Source organism: Protopterus annectens, chromosome 10.part0 (genome assembly GCF_019279795.1).
Source record: "Protopterus annectens isolate FY-2018-M chromosome 10.part0, PAN1.0, whole genome shotgun sequence".
NCBI classification, from domain to species: domain Eukaryota; kingdom Metazoa; phylum Chordata; order Ceratodontiformes; family Protopteridae; genus Protopterus; species Protopterus annectens.
This window is the reverse complement of record NC_056744.1, coordinates 299,597,737-299,618,905: the sequence shown is the minus strand read 5'-3', so window position 1 is coordinate 299,618,905 and position 21,169 is coordinate 299,597,737. Positions and strand designations below refer to the sequence as shown.

The 21,169-nt window shown below is 38.5% G+C and overlaps 1 protein-coding gene across 1 annotated transcript in view; it reads left to right on the top strand.

Annotated features, from left to right (window-relative positions):
* TRIM65 (tripartite motif containing 65) overlaps nucleotides 1–21,169 on the top strand; it is a 442,474-nt gene that overhangs the window by 373,380 nt on the left and 47,925 nt on the right. Inside the window, exon 6 of the mRNA XM_044085173.1 lies at nucleotides 13,827–13,910. Coding sequence (XP_043941108.1) covers nucleotides 13,827–13,910 — 84 coding nt within the window. The remainder of the gene's footprint in view (nucleotides 1–13,826; nucleotides 13,911–21,169) is intronic.

The window sequence follows — 21,169 nt, the reverse complement described above, 5'->3', positions numbered from 1 at the left end:
TTTAGGATGAATGTTATTCAGTACTTAAAAACAATAAAAATCACTCGTGGAGACCCAGACTTTGGGTCTCCACGAGTGATTTTTATTGTTTTTGGTACAGTTTTTCACTCCTACCATCAGCTTTTGTTATTCAGTACTTGCTGAACTTGTAGCAACTGTCTCATGTATACGGACAACCATCTCTTACTATCATCTAGGAACACAAATTGTGAGAGATGCAGTTACATTAAAACCATGGAGTCTATGCTCTCTCCCTCACATGTCAGTATACTTGGCACTCAGAAGGTTGTCTGCACAAACACCACACCTGAAATATCAACCACACCAACACAACACACACCCACACCAACACAACACACACCCACATATGTGGAGGTTCTTAACAAAAAGATACCTAAACAAAAGAGACCTCTGAGACAAAAACACAAACTCCACAGCCTGCCACATCACACGACAAACATAGTCCACATGCCTGTGTCTCACAGCCATCAAGGCTTAACCATAAACCCAATATATTAATCATAGGAGATTGCATTGTGAGACAAACAGATGTGCCCCTCACCAGGCTGGATAAGGAAAAAGTCATGGTAAGTTGTTTGTCAGGTGCCAGAATCCGCCACATCATCCATGCACTCAAGTCCCTCAGCAAGTACTCTATGGCTCTGTCATAGTACATGTTGGCATGAATGACTTGAGATGTACCTCTCTGGACTATATGAAGAGAGACATAATTGAGTTCACCAAATATGTGTTCCAGGCAGGTATGTCACTAGCCTTAAGCAACATTCTACCATCATCCAGAATGAATCCTCAATACAAGCAAAAATGATTGACTTTAACAATTGGCTTAGTTTCTGTTGTCATTCTAAGGGGATCCAGTACCTGCCGGCCTGTGAAGACATGATTGACAGACCATGATGCTTTGCCAGAGATGGCCTGCATCTGTCTCCCTTGGGCTTCAGACTCCTGGCGAAGGCTCTTGCTTCCCCCATAGTGCCTTTTTTAGGCAATGTCTTGAGGTAAAAACTACCTAAATGCAATTTAAAGGTCATGCTGCTGAATGCTAGGAGTCTCAACATGAAACTGCACTCATTGCAAGCACTCTTAACCTTGGAAGATGCTGACATTTGTGCAGTCACAGAAACTTGGTTCAAAGCTGTGGAAAGCACCCCAGCTTTACCTGGTTACTCATCCTATTATACATACAGACACCAAACTGAGGACAGCAAAGCCAAAGGAGGTGGTGTTTCAATTTATATTAAAGATATACACACCTCCAGACTGGTCAAACAATATGACACACAAGAGACACTCCAGATGCAGTTAACAGTTGACAAGACCCCTATTCAAATCATAGTTAGCTACAGGCCTCCAACATTGACTCAGGATGCCCACAACACCTATTTGCACCTCCTTGAATCTATTAAGATTCAACCCTATACCCTGATCCTGGGCGATTTTAACTACCCAGCCATTGAGTGGAAGAACTACTTGAGCCAGAACACAAATACTCAAAGATTCCTTGACTTTGTCAATGCTAGTGCCTTGGACCAGCTGGTTGACACTCCCACAAGAGGTGACAACATCTTGGACTTGGTTCTAACCAACATAGGAAACCACTGCAGCATTCCCACAGTGTCATCATCCCTTTTAACTCATTACATCTGAGTGATTTCTCCAGGTGCATTTGCAGTTAACTCCTATTGATGCCTCTAGGCATCAAATATTGCTTGTTCATATTTGCATCAATAATGCCAAAGTCATGTTATGTACATGGGTTTAAAAGATTTAATCTTAAAGCTTACACAGTAGCAAACTCAGATACATTAATATTTGACCTCTATCTAGTGTAAGTAAATAGATATGAACTGTTGTTTTTATGATATTAATTTATATAGGTATAATTTTCACATTTTCTAAATATTTCAACAACCAAGTAACACAGACAGAACTCCTTTGCCTCATATGAAAGATCTCAGATAGTTGAATAAAATAGTGCTGACAGCATGTGGGCAACTTGAGTGGTTGCTGAGATATTTTAAGTTGTTTACAAAATGTTACAAATGTAATAGTTACTGTGTTTACTGTGACTTATAAAATTCAGTTTAAGACCTAGAACATAAAGAATACTACCACAATAAAAATAGTTTGTCCCGAAGAGTTTGCTATTTATACTTTTTTCATAACCCCTGTGGTTCCAGAGAAATGAACATTTGCTTGAAATGTGAGGACATACTTTGATTCTGTCAAAAGGCTTAGGCTCCACCCATTGGAAGTTACAGTGTACACTTCCTGAGATCTGTTGGAGTGAATGAGTTAAGATCAGACCATAAAGAGGTCACCTTCAAAGACACTACCTCCCCTGACTCCCCCCCCCCCCACAGCAAGGGTTAAACAAAAACATTTCTTCAAAGCTGATTACAACACCCTGAGGGAAGGTCTAAACAGCTTCACAGCCCCGTCCCCAACAGTAGGAACTGGCACCAATGTCCAAACCTACACCAAAGTACTATATGACCATTTATATAAATGCATGGATTCAGCAATACCAGACAGGACAACATCCTCCTCCTCAAGGAAGACTAAACCTGTCTGGTGGACCTCGGCTGTAAGTAAACTCTACAACAAAAGGAAAAATTTGCTATCTAGGGCCAAGAAGGAACAGGTGCCAAAATGGAAGCAATCTCTCCTTGGCATTAAAGAGGCAAATGAGGGTATTAGTGAAGTCCTCCAAAGCTAACTTTGAGTCCAAATTGGCCATATCTACTAAAGACAATCATAAGGCCTTCTTCACATACTTCCACAATGTAAGGAGAAACACCCAACTCTGCTCAGAACTGATGTTTAAGGACACCACATGCACAAATGCTATGGATGTAGCCAACCTGCTGGCAGACAGGTTCAGTGAAAACGTCACCACTCTGTTCCCCCATTAGTAATCCAGGATATCCCCAGCACCTGCCCCCCCCCTTACCTCTAGGGAACAAGTCATTACTGCCATCTCAAAGGCTATAAACACAGCTTCCATGGGACCTGATAACATGCAAGGCTGCATCCTGCATCAACTCAGGCAGGAGCTTGCAGCACCATTAGGCACCCTATTCAACCTAAGTCTGAGCACTGGTTTCATCCCAGCCAAGTGGAGGATGGCCACCATCATACCTCTGCACAAAGGTGGAGCATCCACCCATCCAGGCAATTAAAAACCCATCAGCTTAACAAGCCTGATTTGCAAGGCCATGGAATGCATTATCATGGACTACATTAACAAGGAAATCTGCAAACTCCAAATGCTTGATCCCACATTTTGGTTTTGTCAAGGGGAGATCACGCCTGCTAAATTCAGTAGACTTCTTTGAGTCAGTCACCAAAGACATGGATGAGGGGAAGATGGTGTACATTGCCTACCTTGACCTGTCCAAGGCCTTTGACACTATTCCCCACTCGGGCATAATAGTTAAACTATCCCAGTTTGGCATAAATCTGTATGTGACCAAATGGGCAGCTAACTGTCTCACTGATAGAACTCACTCAGTCAAAATAGGGGAAGCTACCTCAAGTAGTAGACCTGTAATGAGTGGCATACCCCAGGGATTCGTCTTGGGGCCCATGCTGCTTGGGATATACTTCTCCGAGGTGCAAGCCAAAATCAGAGGTCTATGGCTGACCAAGTTTGCAGCTGGCTGCAAGCTGAGCACTGTCATCAACTCCTCTAGTGATATAGACTTGCTACAAGAGGATCTCACCCAGACAAATGACTGGTGCCAGAAACATGGCCTCAGACCAAATGCCAAAAAATACATCATCATCCGCTTTGGGGTGAATGATGTCTCCACAAAGTATCACATTAATAACAATGTCCTAAGCACGCAAGCAGTTGTGAGGGACCTGGGCACGCAAGTTGACAGCAATCTAACGTTTGACCACCATGTTACCTCCATTGTACGGAGAGCTTTCTACATGGCTCACCTCATTAGTAAGGGTATTTCTTCCAGGAACAAGAAAGTCATAACTTCCCTGCTCCATTATCAAGCCCATCATTGAGTATAATGCCCCTTCCAGCATGTACCTTGCAAAGCACATGCAGCAGCTGGAGAGACCACAGAGGTTCCTGACCAGGAGAATCCAATGCTTCAAAATTCTATCCTACATGGGTAGGCTAAAAGCTCTGTCCATCTACTCCATCTCATATAGACTCCTCAGAGGTGATCTATGTCTGGCATACAGAGCAATCTCTGACACCACCTTGATAAAGTTGCTGAATATCTGCAAGCCAGACTCCACTCACGTGACCAGCTTGCAAATCCTCAACTTGGTTGAGGTTAAATGGAATGCTGTACTGTTATTTTTATGTATTGCTGATACTGTTAAAACAGAGGATCAGCCAGCTATGAAGGACAAATCATTTGCTGCTTTACTTTGCATTGCAGAAAACCTGACAAGTCTTTGTTTTGCTCTGAAATCTTACCTACAAATAAGCACTGCCTGTCATAATGATAGATAGATATATACTGCTTAACACCTTCACTGTCAGCTGTACCTCATGAAGAAGACAGGCAAGGATTATGCTACAAAATCCAGGCTCCGTGGTGAAGATGTGTTTAAACCTAATTATCCAGATGACCTGAGTTCTGTTAGTAGCTCAGGTGCTGAGAAAGAAGTTTGTGGGTGTGACTTTTTTCAGATCACTTATTCCATTAAGGAGGGTGGGGATTCTGTCTGAAATCTGATATTTCTCCTGTGAGGGACAGTGCTGCGACCATGGGACAGATTACCGTTAAGGGGAGGGCTGGAATTAACTGGCAAAAAGATGTGATGATGCATGTGATGTCAACATCTTTACACATTTAGTGACTACAAAAATTCCCCTTGTATGCAGGACAGTGTAGGTGATGCTGCTGGCTGTGGTCAACCTACCCTTTCCAACTGGCTAGTGGAGGGGTTCCAGCTACAAGGGTTAGTACTAGGAACATTACGGTAAAAAGGAACAATGGCAGCAGGCCTAGAGCAGCTGATGGTCATCAGGAGGTCACAGAAATGGGGTTAGAATTTTTATGAAAAAATTAAGTGCAAGCAATTCAATTTAGACTATATGCTATGTACAACACTAGCCAAACCTCAAAACTAAGAATCACCGTAAGGTATCATTTGGCTGAACAGGGTCTAGCATCACACAGAAATGTGATTTTTTTTTACCTTTCTTAGCAGGATTGTAATTGCCCATTGGTTACAGAAGAAATGGTGTTTAATTCCTCGAGGAAGGCAACATTATAGCAGCATGGGCCCTGATCAGATACCAGCAAACTTTATTCATAAATTTAAGAGATCTTATTTAACACATTGCTAGAAAATGTGATTGTAACTAAAAGCTAGAAACTTGGTAATGTTCTAGCAATATATAGTAGGAGTAGTTATGATAAAATTAACTTACATCATATTAATTCAGCTGCACTTTTAGATAAGAGCTTTGAAAAATGTTTGATATCAGTTCTGCAGAAAGATAAGAAATTAGGTGTCAGTTTGGTCATTCAGCAGCATGATTTTAATAAAACAGATTAGGTATGAAAAATCTAATAGATTTTTTATGATCTCATTATGGTAAGGCAATAGATCTTGGTATAAGAGTCAGTATCTATACATCATTTTGACCAAGGCATTTAATGGTATTCCCCATATGGTGAATACCATGGTTGAACTGTATATTAATTGATTTACTGTAGACTAGGTGCATAGCTGGTGTATGGATAAGAAACAATCTGCAAAGATTTATGGACGCTATTCAAATTAGTTAATATTTTTTCAGGTGCCACTCTAGGATATGTATTGCAACTATTACCTTTTAATTATGCATTTTCATTTTTACTGACTAACAGTCATTACTATATTTTTCAAATATGCACACAACATTAAAATAGGAGCCTACATAACAACAAACAATTACTTTGTTTTGTTTAAAAACCATATAGCTCATTTAGCAAAGTGAATGGAAAATACAGGGTCATATGTTAATATTAGCCAGAGTAGCATTATGTTTTTGGTCCTGCTAAATTTGATTGTCTTATCTCTATATCTGAATCAAAACTAACCATTCTTTAAGTTTGCAAAGAGTTAGACATTATAATGTCTAATAACATGCCATTCAAGGCTAGTGCAGATACTGTTAAAAATAAGGCTCTGCACATAACTACACATTAATAGGAATATCACCTCAAAATCACCAAGCATGTTAAAGAAAATGTTTATATCCTATGTCAGGCCAGTGTTAAAATACAGTTAGTTTTTGTGTTTACTCTAAGGGAGATTTACTTGTTTACTAAAAGGTTTACTGATTCTAAAATTCTTTCATACAAGAACCAACTTAAGCTGTCAGATATATGTTGTATAAATTATAGGTGGCTGAGAATTAAACTGTTTCTTGAACACTACAGCTGAATTTCACTCTGGTTGCAAAAGCACAAAAGGAGAAATACTTTCTGTTAAACCCTATGTAAGGCAGTTTCCAAGAATCAAATTAAAGCTAAAGGACAACAACAGGATTCTATTATTAAATGCTCAACTTCTCTGTCCTTTTTCTCCCTATTTACTGTCCCTGCTATGAATAAACAACAATACAGCATTTAAATATTTTAAATCAACAGTTTCTCTCCACTAGAACAGTACCTTACTGTACTGTGGTGGTTTCACTTTCAAAAAAACTTTTATCCCACCCTGAAAAAGCTTTTTGCAGTCTCCAATTCATTGATGTCATCAAAGCCACTGAATGCAGGCAGTTTTCTGGCCAATTCCCTCCCCAAACTGACATTACCATAGCTGTCCTAAATACCCACACATGCTGTGATGTCACAGCTCCCTGGTCCTTCTCCTACCCATACAGGAAGTAAAGACTAGAACAAGAAAACAGTACATGAGTCAAGTCTACTGCTGTGAGCTGTCAGTCACAGCAGGTAACAGCTGAAATTACCCTTAGCACTTTGACAACTAGGGCAATTAGGTGTGAAGGGGAATGGGTGATGAATCAAAGTAGCACAGTTCAGGCTTCACAAAAGACTGCAGTTTAGCCATTCTAAAAAGAAGCAGCAGTAAAAAGCACTTTGAAAGTCTGTTCTGTGGCATTTGCACTCTTTGTGTTTTAAGTAGTTATTGAACGGCATGAAATGTTACTTAAAACTGACTGAAAGATAGCAATGTATGCATGTAAAATCAATGCAGTGACAGGAGCTTTAGGAAGAAAGAGGCCTGTGTGATGTAATTTTTTACAGACAAGCCCTGCATTGCAGGATACATAGAGGCAGACTAAACAATCAGAATTATGTCAAGATGCCAGACCCCATGTGGTCAGACTCAGAAATTATTAATTTAAAAAACTGTAACTAGTCCCAGAATGGTGTTAAAATGTAGGAACTACCAACCCATGATGAAATAAACATGTTTTTGCAGTCTGTGGGTGCAGTTGTCCTTTAAATAAATATCTTGTTTTTCCTCACTTCTGCATCAGTGTGTTCTGTACTGTAGTTTTGAACCTGCTGGATGAGGCAACATTTTTTTATATGCCCCAACACTAATGCAAGATATTCTTTTACTCATTATGCTGACTGCCAGACTAAGAATGGTATTTATTTAGCTCAGTGCAGGTCATGTTGCTCTTTTTATGTAGGAAAGGCCAACTGTTGGTTAAAAGACAGGATTTTAAAGCATTTTTCAGCAATACGTTTAGGTGATGCTCATAATGCCTTATGTCAACATATTAAAAGCAATAAAGGACATGTATTCAATTTTATGGTGTTGCAGGTTGTGAAGTTGAACACTAGGGGGTGACATTGTAAATTTGACTGAATATAATGAAGCCAGATGGATTATTGAGCTAAGGGCTGACAAGGCTCCTGGCTTGAATGGTGTTGTCCTCTCAAACTTGCCCTGAAGAGGCAGATAGTTCACTATTGAGATTCTATTGGTTGTTGCTGTTTTTTCAATACTGACCTTGATGTTTTGTTAATTGCCTGATGAAGGGTTTTATCTGAAAGTGCCTACCTGTTCCTGTTGTTTTATTAAAGAAACTGCTGTTTTATCTATCAGCCTGGTTTTCTGGTGCTTTTTATTTGGATTAAAATTTGGAAAAGCTGAAATCCTAATCTCATTCCTAAAACTTAATATAGCCAAGAACATATGTATTGCTGCGCTATCTATCCCCATAGGACAGAACATTCCAATAGTTGAAAACATACTATCCTGGATAGCACATACAATCACAAATGAAATTATCTCCCTGGCTGATGTAAACATTGACTGGCAGTCTTTCTCTGCATTCAGCAGTTAACAGCATGGACCTCTTTGTATTCACTCATCTTACTAATACCACCACCAAGATATGGAAAGCATAACTCCCAACAGTCTATCCTGGACTTGATTCTGGTTACCAGCCCATGTAATTTTACATCCTCAGGTAAATTCCTAGGTACAGTAAGTGACCACCTACCAGCTTACACCCACAGCAATATTACACAACTATCAAAGGAATATAAGCTAAAAACTACCTGTAATCTCTCCAATTTCTCTAAAGAGTCTTTCATTGAAGCTCGGAAAGCAGTGAACTGGTCCATCCTAAAAAAAGACTCCCCTTAAATAATGCAGTTGTACAAAATAATTAAAAGCAACCATACCTCATGGCTTACCAACCAATGCAAACTCCTTATGAAAGACAGAGGCAAAGTATGGATTAACTGACAAAAGACTAAAAAATGACAAAAATCTGCAACCATCCAGACAGCTACAAAACCAATTCAAGGCACAAGTTAACAGAGATACAAAGTCTTATTCTACTCACCTACAAGATGGCCATAACAACAACCATAAAAAAGTCTGGTCCTCCATATCTTCTGTCGTCTACCCAGGTAAAAAAAAAAAAAGATCCCAGCCCATACCCAGACATTTCTCCTCTTCAAACAGCTACCTATTTCAGTGCATACTTTATAGAATGCATAGCCAACTTAACCTCAAACTCACCTAATACAACTCCATCCACACAGCTAACTTCCCCCCACCTTAGACCCTAGCACATCTCCTTCACAAAACTCACCTAACTGCAACCTGTCCAATATACACACATGCAATTCCATCCACTTTACCTTTCAACCAGTTTTTATAACTTTCATAAGAAGTGTTTACTTAAACTAAAACCTTGTTCCTCCTCAGCCAACAACCTTCCCCAAAATATCTAAATCTAGCTGCAGATGCAATAGCATACCCAATCAACATTCCTACTAATAGCTCAATTACAGAATCCTGTGTCCCTTACTTATGGAAAATGGCATGTATTATCCCTTCATATACAGGAGGTAATTCCACTGACATTTTTTAAATGTCTGTCCCCTAGCCATCCTGTCTCCTTTCTCTAAAATCCTTGAAATATGTATACATCAACAATTTCTCCACTATATCTTATAAAATAAGCTAACCATCAACATGCAACATAGATTTTGTCCAGACCACAGCATTTCCACTGCATTACTGCCATTTACAACATCTAATAAACTTGTATCTGCAATATTTTTAGATTTATCAAAAACCTTTGACATGGACTGTCACAGTAAACTCTTCATTCAGCTTTCTACCCTGGGTCTATCATCTCATCTATTCAGCAGTTCTCCAGCTATATTGCAACCAGGAAACAAATTATAAAATAGCAAGGGTCCATCTCTGCATACCTTTTCACTTCCACAGGAGTCTTACAAGGATCCATCCCTTGGATTCAATATTTTTATCAATGACCTGAATTCATCTTCTTGTGAAGACACCTTGATGCAGTATGTAGATGACTCTACCGTCATCTTCTCTTCAAACACCTTAACTCACTTCCAAGAAATCAGTCAGCAAGCTGTTATCTCCACTGAAAAAACTCATATTCCTAACAAAGCATTTTTAAAAATCTTTTCAGGAAATGGCACTGAAATTTATTTAGTTCACCATACCAAACTATTATGAGTCATAATAGATGATCACCTTAAATTTGACCTCCACATCCAAATCAATATCAAGACAACCCATCAAAAATTAGGATAGCTATACAGAAACAAACACTTTCTGAGCACAAAGACTAAATCAGCTCACTCCTCAATACAACTCCTGAAAATCCATTCAAAAAGATACTAAAGAGATATGAGCACGCCCACAAAAATTACTCTGGCCAACACCTACCTTCTGCCCTCCCTACTCTGTAAAACCTCAAATTCTAACCAATTTACAATCCTCCGTAAAAAAACAAACTTGAAAGCTGCTATAACAAAATTGCCATGTTTGCTACTAATTCATCCATCTTTACCTATCACTGTAAAGCTCTACATGCCCTTAGCTGTCTGAAACTCTCCTCCACCTCTTCTATATTTAACTTATAACCATACATGAAATCATACGTAAACCATTAGTGTGCCCATCTCTTACTCCTTTAATCAACATATATTTCCCTTAAAGAAGTCTCATATCAGAAGACAAACAACTTTTCACCATAAATAAACCAAATAAGTCCCCTGGATAAAGCCTATAATCATACTCGGTAACAAAAAACATGGAACTCCTAAACTCTAACCACCAGAACGATTTCTAACCTACTTACTTTTATATGCTCTCTAAAAGAATACTTTGCAAAATCATGAACCGGCTTCTGTGCCAATCCTGGGTGAATGCACTCATTATAGTTCACTCACCCCCACTTCAACCTAAGTTACACCTCACAACCCTCTCCAACCTCCTACTCTACTGTTTTCTTTTATTTTTCACACTACCTTACCTTACCTTATCCACTTCATCTCTGCAGGTCTTTCCTCTACCTCTTTTGCTTTCTTCCCTACTTACCTAAACTACCTGAAGACACCCTACCCTGCACTCTTCTTTTAATCTCCTTTTCTCTCCATCCTTAATTCCTTATATAACCCTAATATAAACACCATCTCTCATACTAAGACATCACTCAGTTTCCCCTCATTGTCTCTAATCATGTAATCTCTAGTATCTCTTTTAAATATCTTATTAGAATTGTCTCAGGTCACATTTAATGCATACTAATCTCCATAACAAATAATATTACTAATGAGATTTTCCTCATATATATTCTCCAACACATGCTATTGTTTTTCATTGCACTATGCTATGAAACATATGCTCTATGTTTTTCTCATTATGTTTTTTTCACTCTTGTGTTTTGCAGTGTTACATGACACTTTGAAATTTAAAATATCTGTGATTGATTTTTGGTAGATTGCGATTGTGGAGCTTTTCTCCCCAGGCCTCTGCTGAAAATGGACACTTTTTGGGCTAGTCAGATTTTCCTGATAAACAAATGTCAAATAAACAAATTAATAAGTAACACAAAGCATTACATAATGAGGAGTTAAAAGTGATGCTGAATATGGAAACACATCATATTACTTAAAACTGCAATTAATAGGATTGTAAAGAGATCAAGATTCATTATACTGCCTATGGTTAAGCCATGGAGTAAACTACCAGTGATTATCAGGAGCTGTGCAATTTAAATTTGTTTAAATAATCAGTGATGATGTGAGATAGTACCGGCTGTGCCAGGGGGAGCAGGGCAGTGTGTGTGTAAAATATGCAAGCATAGCTAGCTGGAGTTTTTTGTAAAAAAAAAATGATATGTCATTTAACTATCAAACTGATTTGTACAAATGCTTGTGTTAAAATGTATTTGTAAAGCTGCTTGTGTTAAAAATGTATCAATAATGGGTCCTGCTGGGCAGAAAAGAAATATATATTCATGCCAGGCTGTATTGTTGTTAACTGCTGAAATGTATCTATTTTAACAGAGGATACTGGAAGGAAAGTGGTTAAGCTCACTCCAGCTAACCTTAAGAAAAATAGCCTTAAATTAAATGACTTAGTTTAGGCCATAAAGATTCTATCACACAGGTCTGAATGAAGCCAGAGACACAATGTCTGTGAAAAGCTTTTCTGCAGGAAGGGTAGAAGTGTTGGAATTATTTTATAACTTCCAGATGCTGTGTTAAGCCTTAGCAAAGTTCTCTGTGTGGTGACGTATGTGTGCCAAATCCTGGCTCAGTTGCTAGTGAGGAGGTAGTGTGGGACCCACAGAGTCAGGTGACCAGATGTGATATCATTCTGTAGCCAGCACTGAAATTGTATTTAGATACTAGTGAAAGATGTGATAGAAACACTCAGCACTCTGTTACTGGAACTGACACAAGACACTCATTTACCTTCATCTTGCCTTGCTTTAGTAAGCAACTAGAGGAACAATAATTCTTCAGTCAGTTAGGAAAATATAGTGGCATTAGCTAAAACTTGTTTTCTGTATCTGTCTAAGTCTTTCCATCTGCTATTTTTTTTATTTCATGTGATTGAAACTCTGGTGTTTATCATAAAGAGATATTCAGTATTTTCATGTGTTTTTTTTAATATTTTTTTATTAAATATATCTAAACCTTTCATTGTGGCTGTTTTTTAGAAAATATTTTAACTTTGGGGAGTTCTTGCATTTATTTGTGGCACTGTGGCTGCACGATCCTGAAAGTCTTGCTGGTTGGTTGAACTTTACCATTTGTGTAAGTATTCATTTTACTAAGAGTGATTGGGTACTCTGGTAAGAGCCTTAGCTTAGCTGGCTTTGTGGGTGTTCTGGTAAGAGTGTATCTACCTTATAGCATGGGTGGAGATGCCAAAATGGGTAAGCTGTGCCAGCATTTCCAAGGTGTGTGTGTGTGTGTGTGTGTGTGCGTGTGTGCGTGTGTGTGTGTGTGTGTGTGTGTGTGTGTGTGTGTGTGTGTGTGTGTGTGTGTGTGTGTGTGTGTGAGCTACTTTGTACAGGGATGGGACACAGAGCACTGATTTCACATTGAAGGTGATGGAGGACTTGGCTTGGAACACCTGTCTGAGGACTTAGCTCTTTAGTGGTCAGTGTGGAGTCTTATTTGGGGCCTGGACAGAAAGTCCAGCCCCAGAACTGGAGTGTGCATTCCCTGTGTGCTCTTAAGGGGAATTGTACTTGGTGCAGACAGCTGCATCTGAAATACTGTGTGTATCTTTTTTCCTCGGTGAACGTTTCCCACCTTTGCTCGGGGTGAGGACTGAGGCTCCTTGATCACTGTCCCAGAGGAGAGACGTCACACCATCATTAGCTGAGTGGATGGATGTGAGTGTCTGTTCATTAAATCCTGAGTTAGTACAGTGTTATGGCCTTATGGCATTAGCACAGGTTTTAGAAAAACATGAATACAGTGTCTTGACTGCAGTATATCTGACTTTCAGGGAAGGGACAAGCTTCCCTCTCAATGTCACTGGAAAACAGAAGACCCAGTGTTACAGTCATACAGAACATGTTTGCATGTGCAAAGAAATAAATGGTAGCTTAGAATAGTCATAGTGAACTTTGGTGCCCTATTCATAGTGAATGGGCACACAGCCATTATCCTCTTTGATGGCCTTCTCTGCTTACTGTCCTCCTACTCTAAATCAAGCAAGTTACCCTGCCACACCAAATACTCATTTGTGCAATAAGTTCCCACACAACTCCAGATAAGTTTGAAGAAGCAGCCACTGTCAAAATTTTAGGAATGTGGAACATATCCTTAGATTTCCTTTGCACTGAGGAGCCAAGTCATGCCTTGAAGTTTCTCATTCTGTGTTTCATAGTCTGACAATTGGTTTGATGATGAGACAGATCTCATAGAGACTTAACTGTGTGCTTTCTTATTCTATTAATGACTACAGTGTTGTTAACTGCATGCTGAAGTATTTGTTTTGCTGTAACCTGCTAAGACTGCTTACTGTTTCATATTTTCCTTTATTTGTATTAACAGAATCAGAATTTCCACCCCAGAGTCCTTTGATCAAGGTTCCCAAGCAAGTTCCTCACTCCAACCTTAGAGAAAATTTGCTAAAACGTAAGTCTTTATTTTTAAAAAGTTCATGTGGACAGGCTGATGCATATTGAGAAGCAGTTTTAAAGGAAATGACACAAGAGAACTTCTAAATATTGTCTGGAGAGGTTGATGTGCCTTAAGAATTAGAAAGATCTGGGAAACCGGCGCCTTAGGTTATCCAGAAATGGATTAACAATTATACAGACATATACAACTAGAAGATAAGAAACTCATGGGTTTGAAATCTGAAAAAAAAATACAGATGATTCAGCTGTGGTGGAGACTAAAGCCAGCTGCTGTGGCATTAGTACTTCTGTAGATTACACCAGGAAGGTGTGTTAGTGTTGATAATGGTGATGAAGGCAGAACCTAAAGAGTATTATGTAATAAGAAGGAAGATTAGCTGAGATAACATAATAAATGAAGGGTTACAATATATTTGAAAGGGTACTAAAACCGTAAGATTTCAAGCCAGCTGCAGCACTGATACTAGAAGCTAGAGAGAGATCTTACTTATGGTGGCTACCTGCAACACAGAAACACGTAAGCTGGTAGCAGATAAATATGGTGAGTTGCATATCATGCTTAATTAGCAGCTGGTTTCTCCCCATACCCCAACACAGTCCATAATGTCTCAGATGCACACCTAAATGTGTTACTAATTGTGACCCTACTATCACTTTGAAATAATTGTTTTAGTGATCTACCACTCTTTTTTTTAATCAAAACTTCCTGACATCTCCTCAACCTATACTCAAACCTTTCAATCTTCTAATTTCAAAATAGGTATATAAAACTTATTTCTGATATTCCTCTAGGTTAAGACTGACCAATACTGACAACACAAGCTGCAGACCTAGAAAAAATATCCAGAAATTATGGCTTAGATCCTGGTGCAAACCAGATACTGCATGGCGTGAGGTTCTATCTAATTAAATTCCATTTGGAGCACTGTCTTAAGGTTGTCTAGCCAAGCAGAAGCTTGCCAATTTTTTTTCTGTTTTGGTGGCTTGCCTTGCTCTAGCCAGTCATGTTATGCACAACTTCACTTCACTCCTCATCCTGCCCCCATTGCTACCCATCCACCCATATTATTTAAACACTCATAGCCTCTCCCACTAACAGTCATCATCATCCATCATCCAGTCATCATTAAACTCAGCCAATGTTAACACCCACTAAACTTTATCATATTTAAATAGCCCATAAAATGCAAATCCCAATATCATCCACCACTCAGCTGTATCTCTCATTCCAACACCATGCTCCTCCATTTTATCCAGATTTCACTACTAATCTTACTGTCAAATGTTACTGCTTTCCACCACATAACACCATTACAAACAAACACAGTCATGCCTACCAACGTGATAGATACTTGTCACAAGAATTCTTTAATCCCATCACTATATAACTGCAAAACAACTGACTTCAGAGAATTACAACACCTACAATTGTTAAGCAATAAATACAAAAATGCCTAATTTACACATTTTGTCTTCTCCTACTTCGGTACTTATATCATTAAGGAATATATAATTGCACAAAACTGAACATACATGCTACCATCAGATCTGCATCAATGCTCTATTCCTGTCTTTGTAGAGATATGCAGCCAAACCCCAGGCTACTCGGTCTTCACATCCCTCACCAACCACTACCTCTCAGGTTTCAAGCTCTTTAATCAAAATATTCATGGTGCCTCCAATAAAGTACCAAAACTACAAGCATGGACCTCCTCACTTAAGCCAGGTGTTTTATCCCCTTACCAAAAGCTGGTTAAAAACATTCATTAAAGATTAAGATTTGATCTCAGAGGGCTATAATATTTTCAGATTTGAAAGCTTAAACAAAAGAGGTGGTGGAATTGCTGTTATTTATGCTAACATCTTAGAGCTCTATATCTACCCTCATAATGTGAGCAAATTTGACAAAGCTTACATTTTTTATCTTACAAAAGCTTATTGTAAAGAAGGCATTGTGTGTAATTGCAGTCTACATCCCACTTAATACCAATTCCTCTATAACTGAAGATATACTAGACTGGACCACAAATGTCACACAAGAAACTATCATACTCAATGATTTTAACTATAGTTGGACTACTAAAAATGAATATCTCTAATACTATCAATCTTTATAACTTTACTTGGTTGATTAATTCCCCCACCAGATTCATACAAAAAAAAAACAAGAATACTGTTCATGACTGAATATTAAGCAATGCCCCTGACAAAATCTTAGCTACAGACTCAGCTCCAGACTCCCTAAGTGATCATATTCCTACATATGCTATCGGAGAATGCACTGAAAGCTGTAGAAACATCTCTTACAACCTACTTCAAAACCTCACAAATTTCAGTTTAACATCCATTATCTGTACATGTAGGCAAATCAACTTGTCTTCACTAAAAACATTACCTCGAGATGAAGCAATTAAACATTTTAATTTTAATTTTCAATGAGTTCTCAATAATCAGACTCCACTAAGAAGAAAAACATGTCAGATTTTTTCCAGACCCTTGGCTTACTAGAAGCACCAAATGGGTCATGCAAGAAAGAGATAAAGCACAGGAACAATGGTATAAAGTGAAAACTGAAACCTCCTACTAGATACAGTGACAATTGAGAAGTATCTCCAAGAAACCCAGCCACATTAATAAAAAAAAGTGTCTTCACCAAACTGCAAAATAATAAGCTTTCTAACCAAAAAAGTTTATTGGGCAGCCACAAACAAACTCCTGAAACTTGAAAAAAAAGACATAGCCAAATCCTTACCAAATGAGGCAAACTAAAATATTGTGCAACAGTTCAAAGAATCTAACAGATAACCCATTAGATACCCTTCAATTTATTCTGAATAGAGCCTCAAAATGTTCTTATCAACCAGTTCCCAACTAAAATAATACACAAACTGTTATTACAACTAAAACCTGTAACATTAGCAGTCAACCGAGTTCCCACAGATGCCATAGCCTATCCCTTATCAATACTAAACTTCAAGTCCATATTAGAATCTTATGTACTCAAACTTTGGAAAAACAGACATATATTGTCCCACTACATAAAGGGGGAAAATTAGTAGAATTGTCTAACTATCATCCAATACTTTCTTCCTTGTCAAAATCTGAGAAAGATGTATACATTCCCAACTGCTAACGCATCTCCTTGATAATGATCTACTCTCTTCCAACCCAGCATGGCCTTCACTCCTTGCGTAGCACCACCACAGCACTTCTCTCCTTCCACAACACAATAAATCAGCTTAGAGATGAAGGTAGACTAGTCTCCTCTATATTCCTGGATCTATCAAAAGCATTTGATACGGTCTTCCATACTGAACTACTGCAAACATTACTGTCCCTTGGTCTCTACACTAAAATGGTTTAAAAACTCTAAAATAGGACACAGTATGTCACAAGGCAAACATTCTACTCATCCTACTGACCCATAATTACTGTGTCCCTCAGGGCTCAAACCTAGGTCCTTTCCTCTTCAATAGTCTTATAAACAACCTCCGTATTGCATTAGAGCAAGGCTCCCTTGTGGCTACACTTTATTCTGCCCAGCTCCAAGTATGCCATCACTATAAATGATTACACAATCCTACTCCTGCATGGAGTCTTTTTGAACCAATTGAATTTCCTCCTGAACCCAAGCAAAACAAAATTTCTGTGTTGCATCCCAAAACAATACTCTGATCACAAAAAATACCTTTACTATATCACCCACACAAAATAATAGACTTGAGGTTGTCACACACACTAAATTACTTGGGGACACCAAACATGAAAATCTAAAAATAATGTATATATCCAAAATACTCAGAATATTATAAAAACATATAACAGTAGCTTTCACCTACAAAGCACCACCCTACCACGTCTTGCAGTCTAGAAAGACCATTATCATCTCATATCTATTGCTAACTCTCTGTTATTCCTGTCCCCTATTAACAAATGTCAATATCCGCGGTGGTGGTGCTGCGGCAGCATTGTCGCCTCACAGTAAGACGCTGTCCGGTTCGATTCTCAGCTAGAGCATCTTCTGCGTGGAGACATGCGTGAATGGGCGTACCTTCATTGAAGGTTGTGCGTCAGGGCTGGTAACTCGGCACATAAAAATCAACTACCAATCATTAGCGGACCAGAGGTCCGCTGTGGCAACCCCTAACTGGGAAAAGCCAAAAGACACAACATTAACAAATGTCAGTGCCTTCCTTTTAACAAAACTGGAACACTGTAATATGAAAGAAGTAACATTTGCAACCCATCTTCCAAGTGAAACTCATTATTCCCTAGCATTCAACCAAATAAGCTGGATGGAAATTCGCGACTATCAAGCATTCAGTCAGCTTAAACTGTCCCAAAGTAAACTTAATCACACAAACAAATGTCCAGAATTGAAGACAGTAATGCTGTGGTACTCCTCATCTAAATCACTCAGGTCTAAGGGCACATATCTTACCCAAGTCTATACACCATCCAATAAACACACATTGAAATACTCTCCCACAAGACAAAAGACAAGTCATAAATCCAAAATACTTCAAAGCAAACCTTAGACCCACCTCCTAGATTCCAAACTGTGCTCCTGTCACTCTTCTCCTGGCTAAATGTTGCTACAACTCTATCCGTCTGTCTTCTATTTTTAGTGCTCTTTTGGTCTTCTTGTGTAATCTAAGCTTCTGGGCTTTCATCAGAAAACCCAGTAGTTTATCCACACCTAGAAGTTCATACCAAGCAATTTGCTGTCTAGTAGTAATGCCTTTCACATTCTGATGTACCTGTCTATTGACCTAATGGAAGTTCTTAAAATTATCGTTGCTACTTAATGTAATGTACGTCTGTGAAATGTAAAGATTTCTAGGATCTCTCTTGTCTGTTTTTTTTCCTTTGTATACTTTTTGTATTTTGTATGTGATACTTATTTGCTGTTTTCCTTGTATTGTATTGTATTGTATTTTATTTTGTATTGTATTTTATGATATTTTGTTAAGATTTGTTAACTGTGGAGCTTTTCTCCTTAGGCCCTCACTGAAATGGAGCCTGTCATGGTCCAATTGGACTTTCCTGGTAAACAAATGCTAATAATTGAATAAACAAATATATGAATGAATGAATGAATGAATGTCTTCTCTTACTTTTCTCTCTTTTTGAAAGATTAGACTCGTGTACTCTGTAGTTTGCCTTCAGACACTTACAGGTTTCAATCTTGTCCCCTTTCTGCTTTATTTCTTAAATACTGTTAAATTGATATTTTTTTCTTTATATGACTTTCTTTTTACAGACTGTGCACCTTTTGTATTGCCCTCTCTGCACTGCCTTGCACTTCCTCTGAGCTATCTATGTCCCTATGATGATAAGGTCTCTAGAAATGTACACAGAACTCAAGATAGTAGTTTAAACTGTCCAACTAGAGGGATAGTTATTTCTTGATGATGAGATTTCCTTATCTGCTTTCTGGTATTACCTGTTTACTTTCAGGTCATTTAATATGTTTGTTTCTCAATTGTCTTAGAAATTGCTTCATCTCTAGCTATATATATCACTTTTCAGCCTTTGCTTCCCCATAGAATTCATTTTCTTTTTTTTTTTTTTTTTTGCATTAAATGTAATCTGCCATATCTCAGACACTTTATCCCATCACTTATATTTTCTTTCTACAGGTTCTTGTAAAACAGCTATGTTGCATAAAGTTTTCTTTGTTTTTATTTTTTTCTGACCCCCCCATTTATTTGATGCAACCTAACTCCACCCCTTGGCAGCTGATGTGTATGTGCATAAAGTGAGGGCCTGCTGTACTGCTCCTGAAGTGTGTACATACTTACACACCCATGTATTGATGGCTATAGTCTATACCATGCATGCCACTTGACTGAGCCAGAGGCATGGCCCATACTCTCTATGCTGTGACAGCCATCCACCAGCAGGTGGCAGTACTGCAATGGACTGGACCACTTTTTCCACCCCAGAATGTATATGTAGATGTCATCCCCTCACTACTGTCCTCTCCAGCCTGCTCTTTCAGGCCTGATCTAGTTATTTGATCAGATATTTTTGTATTATCAGCAAAGAAGCAAATTATTTTCTCCAGTATTTCTGAAAAGCTCATTTGAAAGACTTTACAATGTACTATACTAAGTCTGTGTAGTAGCTGTTTATCAACACTCTTTCATTAACTGTAAATTTTCTGTGCCCCTTTGCCTAGCCAGTATTTTGCTCATGCTGCCAACTTAAGACTCACTCTTGATCTTTCTAATTTGCTTACAGGGCTGTTGTATGCTACTTGCCAGACCTTGATGTCTAAGTACACCTTGTCCATAGCCTTCACAACACTTTTCAGAGATAATACCATGTCACCAGCTAGAACACCATTAGATTACCCGGGCAAAGTATTTCTGTTGTTAACACATGCTGTATGAATCCGGTCATCAATTGGCAATAAGTTTTTCCTATTTTTTTGTTTGATAATAATTCTGTGATTTTACTTACAGCACTGAAACTGGTCAGAGATAGTTTTTAGCTTCTGTCTTGCTTCAACCCTTGGAAAAGGAAAATTCAATGCTACATCGAGTGTTCACCATTGCATTGTACAACTTTAGGTTTCGGAATTTCTTTCAAGTCCTTTTCTGTCACGTGATTTGAATCATCTTCCTTAGAGTAGGCCAGATAATTTAATAGATATGGTCACTCTCCCTTATCTTCTTTCCTGAATAATGAATGGATTTTCTTATTCAAAGGACCTGCTTTTTAAACCATCATTTTCTGTGCATGTTATTACCTCTTCCTTTGTGTTTCTTTGCTACTTTATCTGTATGTGTCAGTGCTTTATATCCCTTCTTAACTCAACCGGCTATCCTTACCTCAGGTTTGAACTGCAAATTTCTGACTATCATTCTTTTTTCCTTCTGCTTTCATTCTGTTATCTGTCCTCCATTTTCTGTGTTTTTCACGCTTCCTAAATACTCTTTGTCTTCCCATACCTTTAATGCTGCTGTGGTTAGAAAATGCCCTTATTTTGATTAATTTGCTTGCTTTATTCAAAATCTTAAGGCAACTTTAATGGCAATTTTTTTTATACTTTTTATTCCCACTACCTGCTGATCATCAGCCCCCTCCCTGCTAACTGTCCCATTTATTCCTCATCAATGGGGGTGAGGGTTGATGAGTGTGGTTAGGGTTTGTTTGCTAAGCCCTAGTACTACAACTCTGTGCTTGGACAGTGATAGTTCATGTGTGAGGTTGTGTGCAGTGAGTGTTAGTGCTGCATTACCCCTC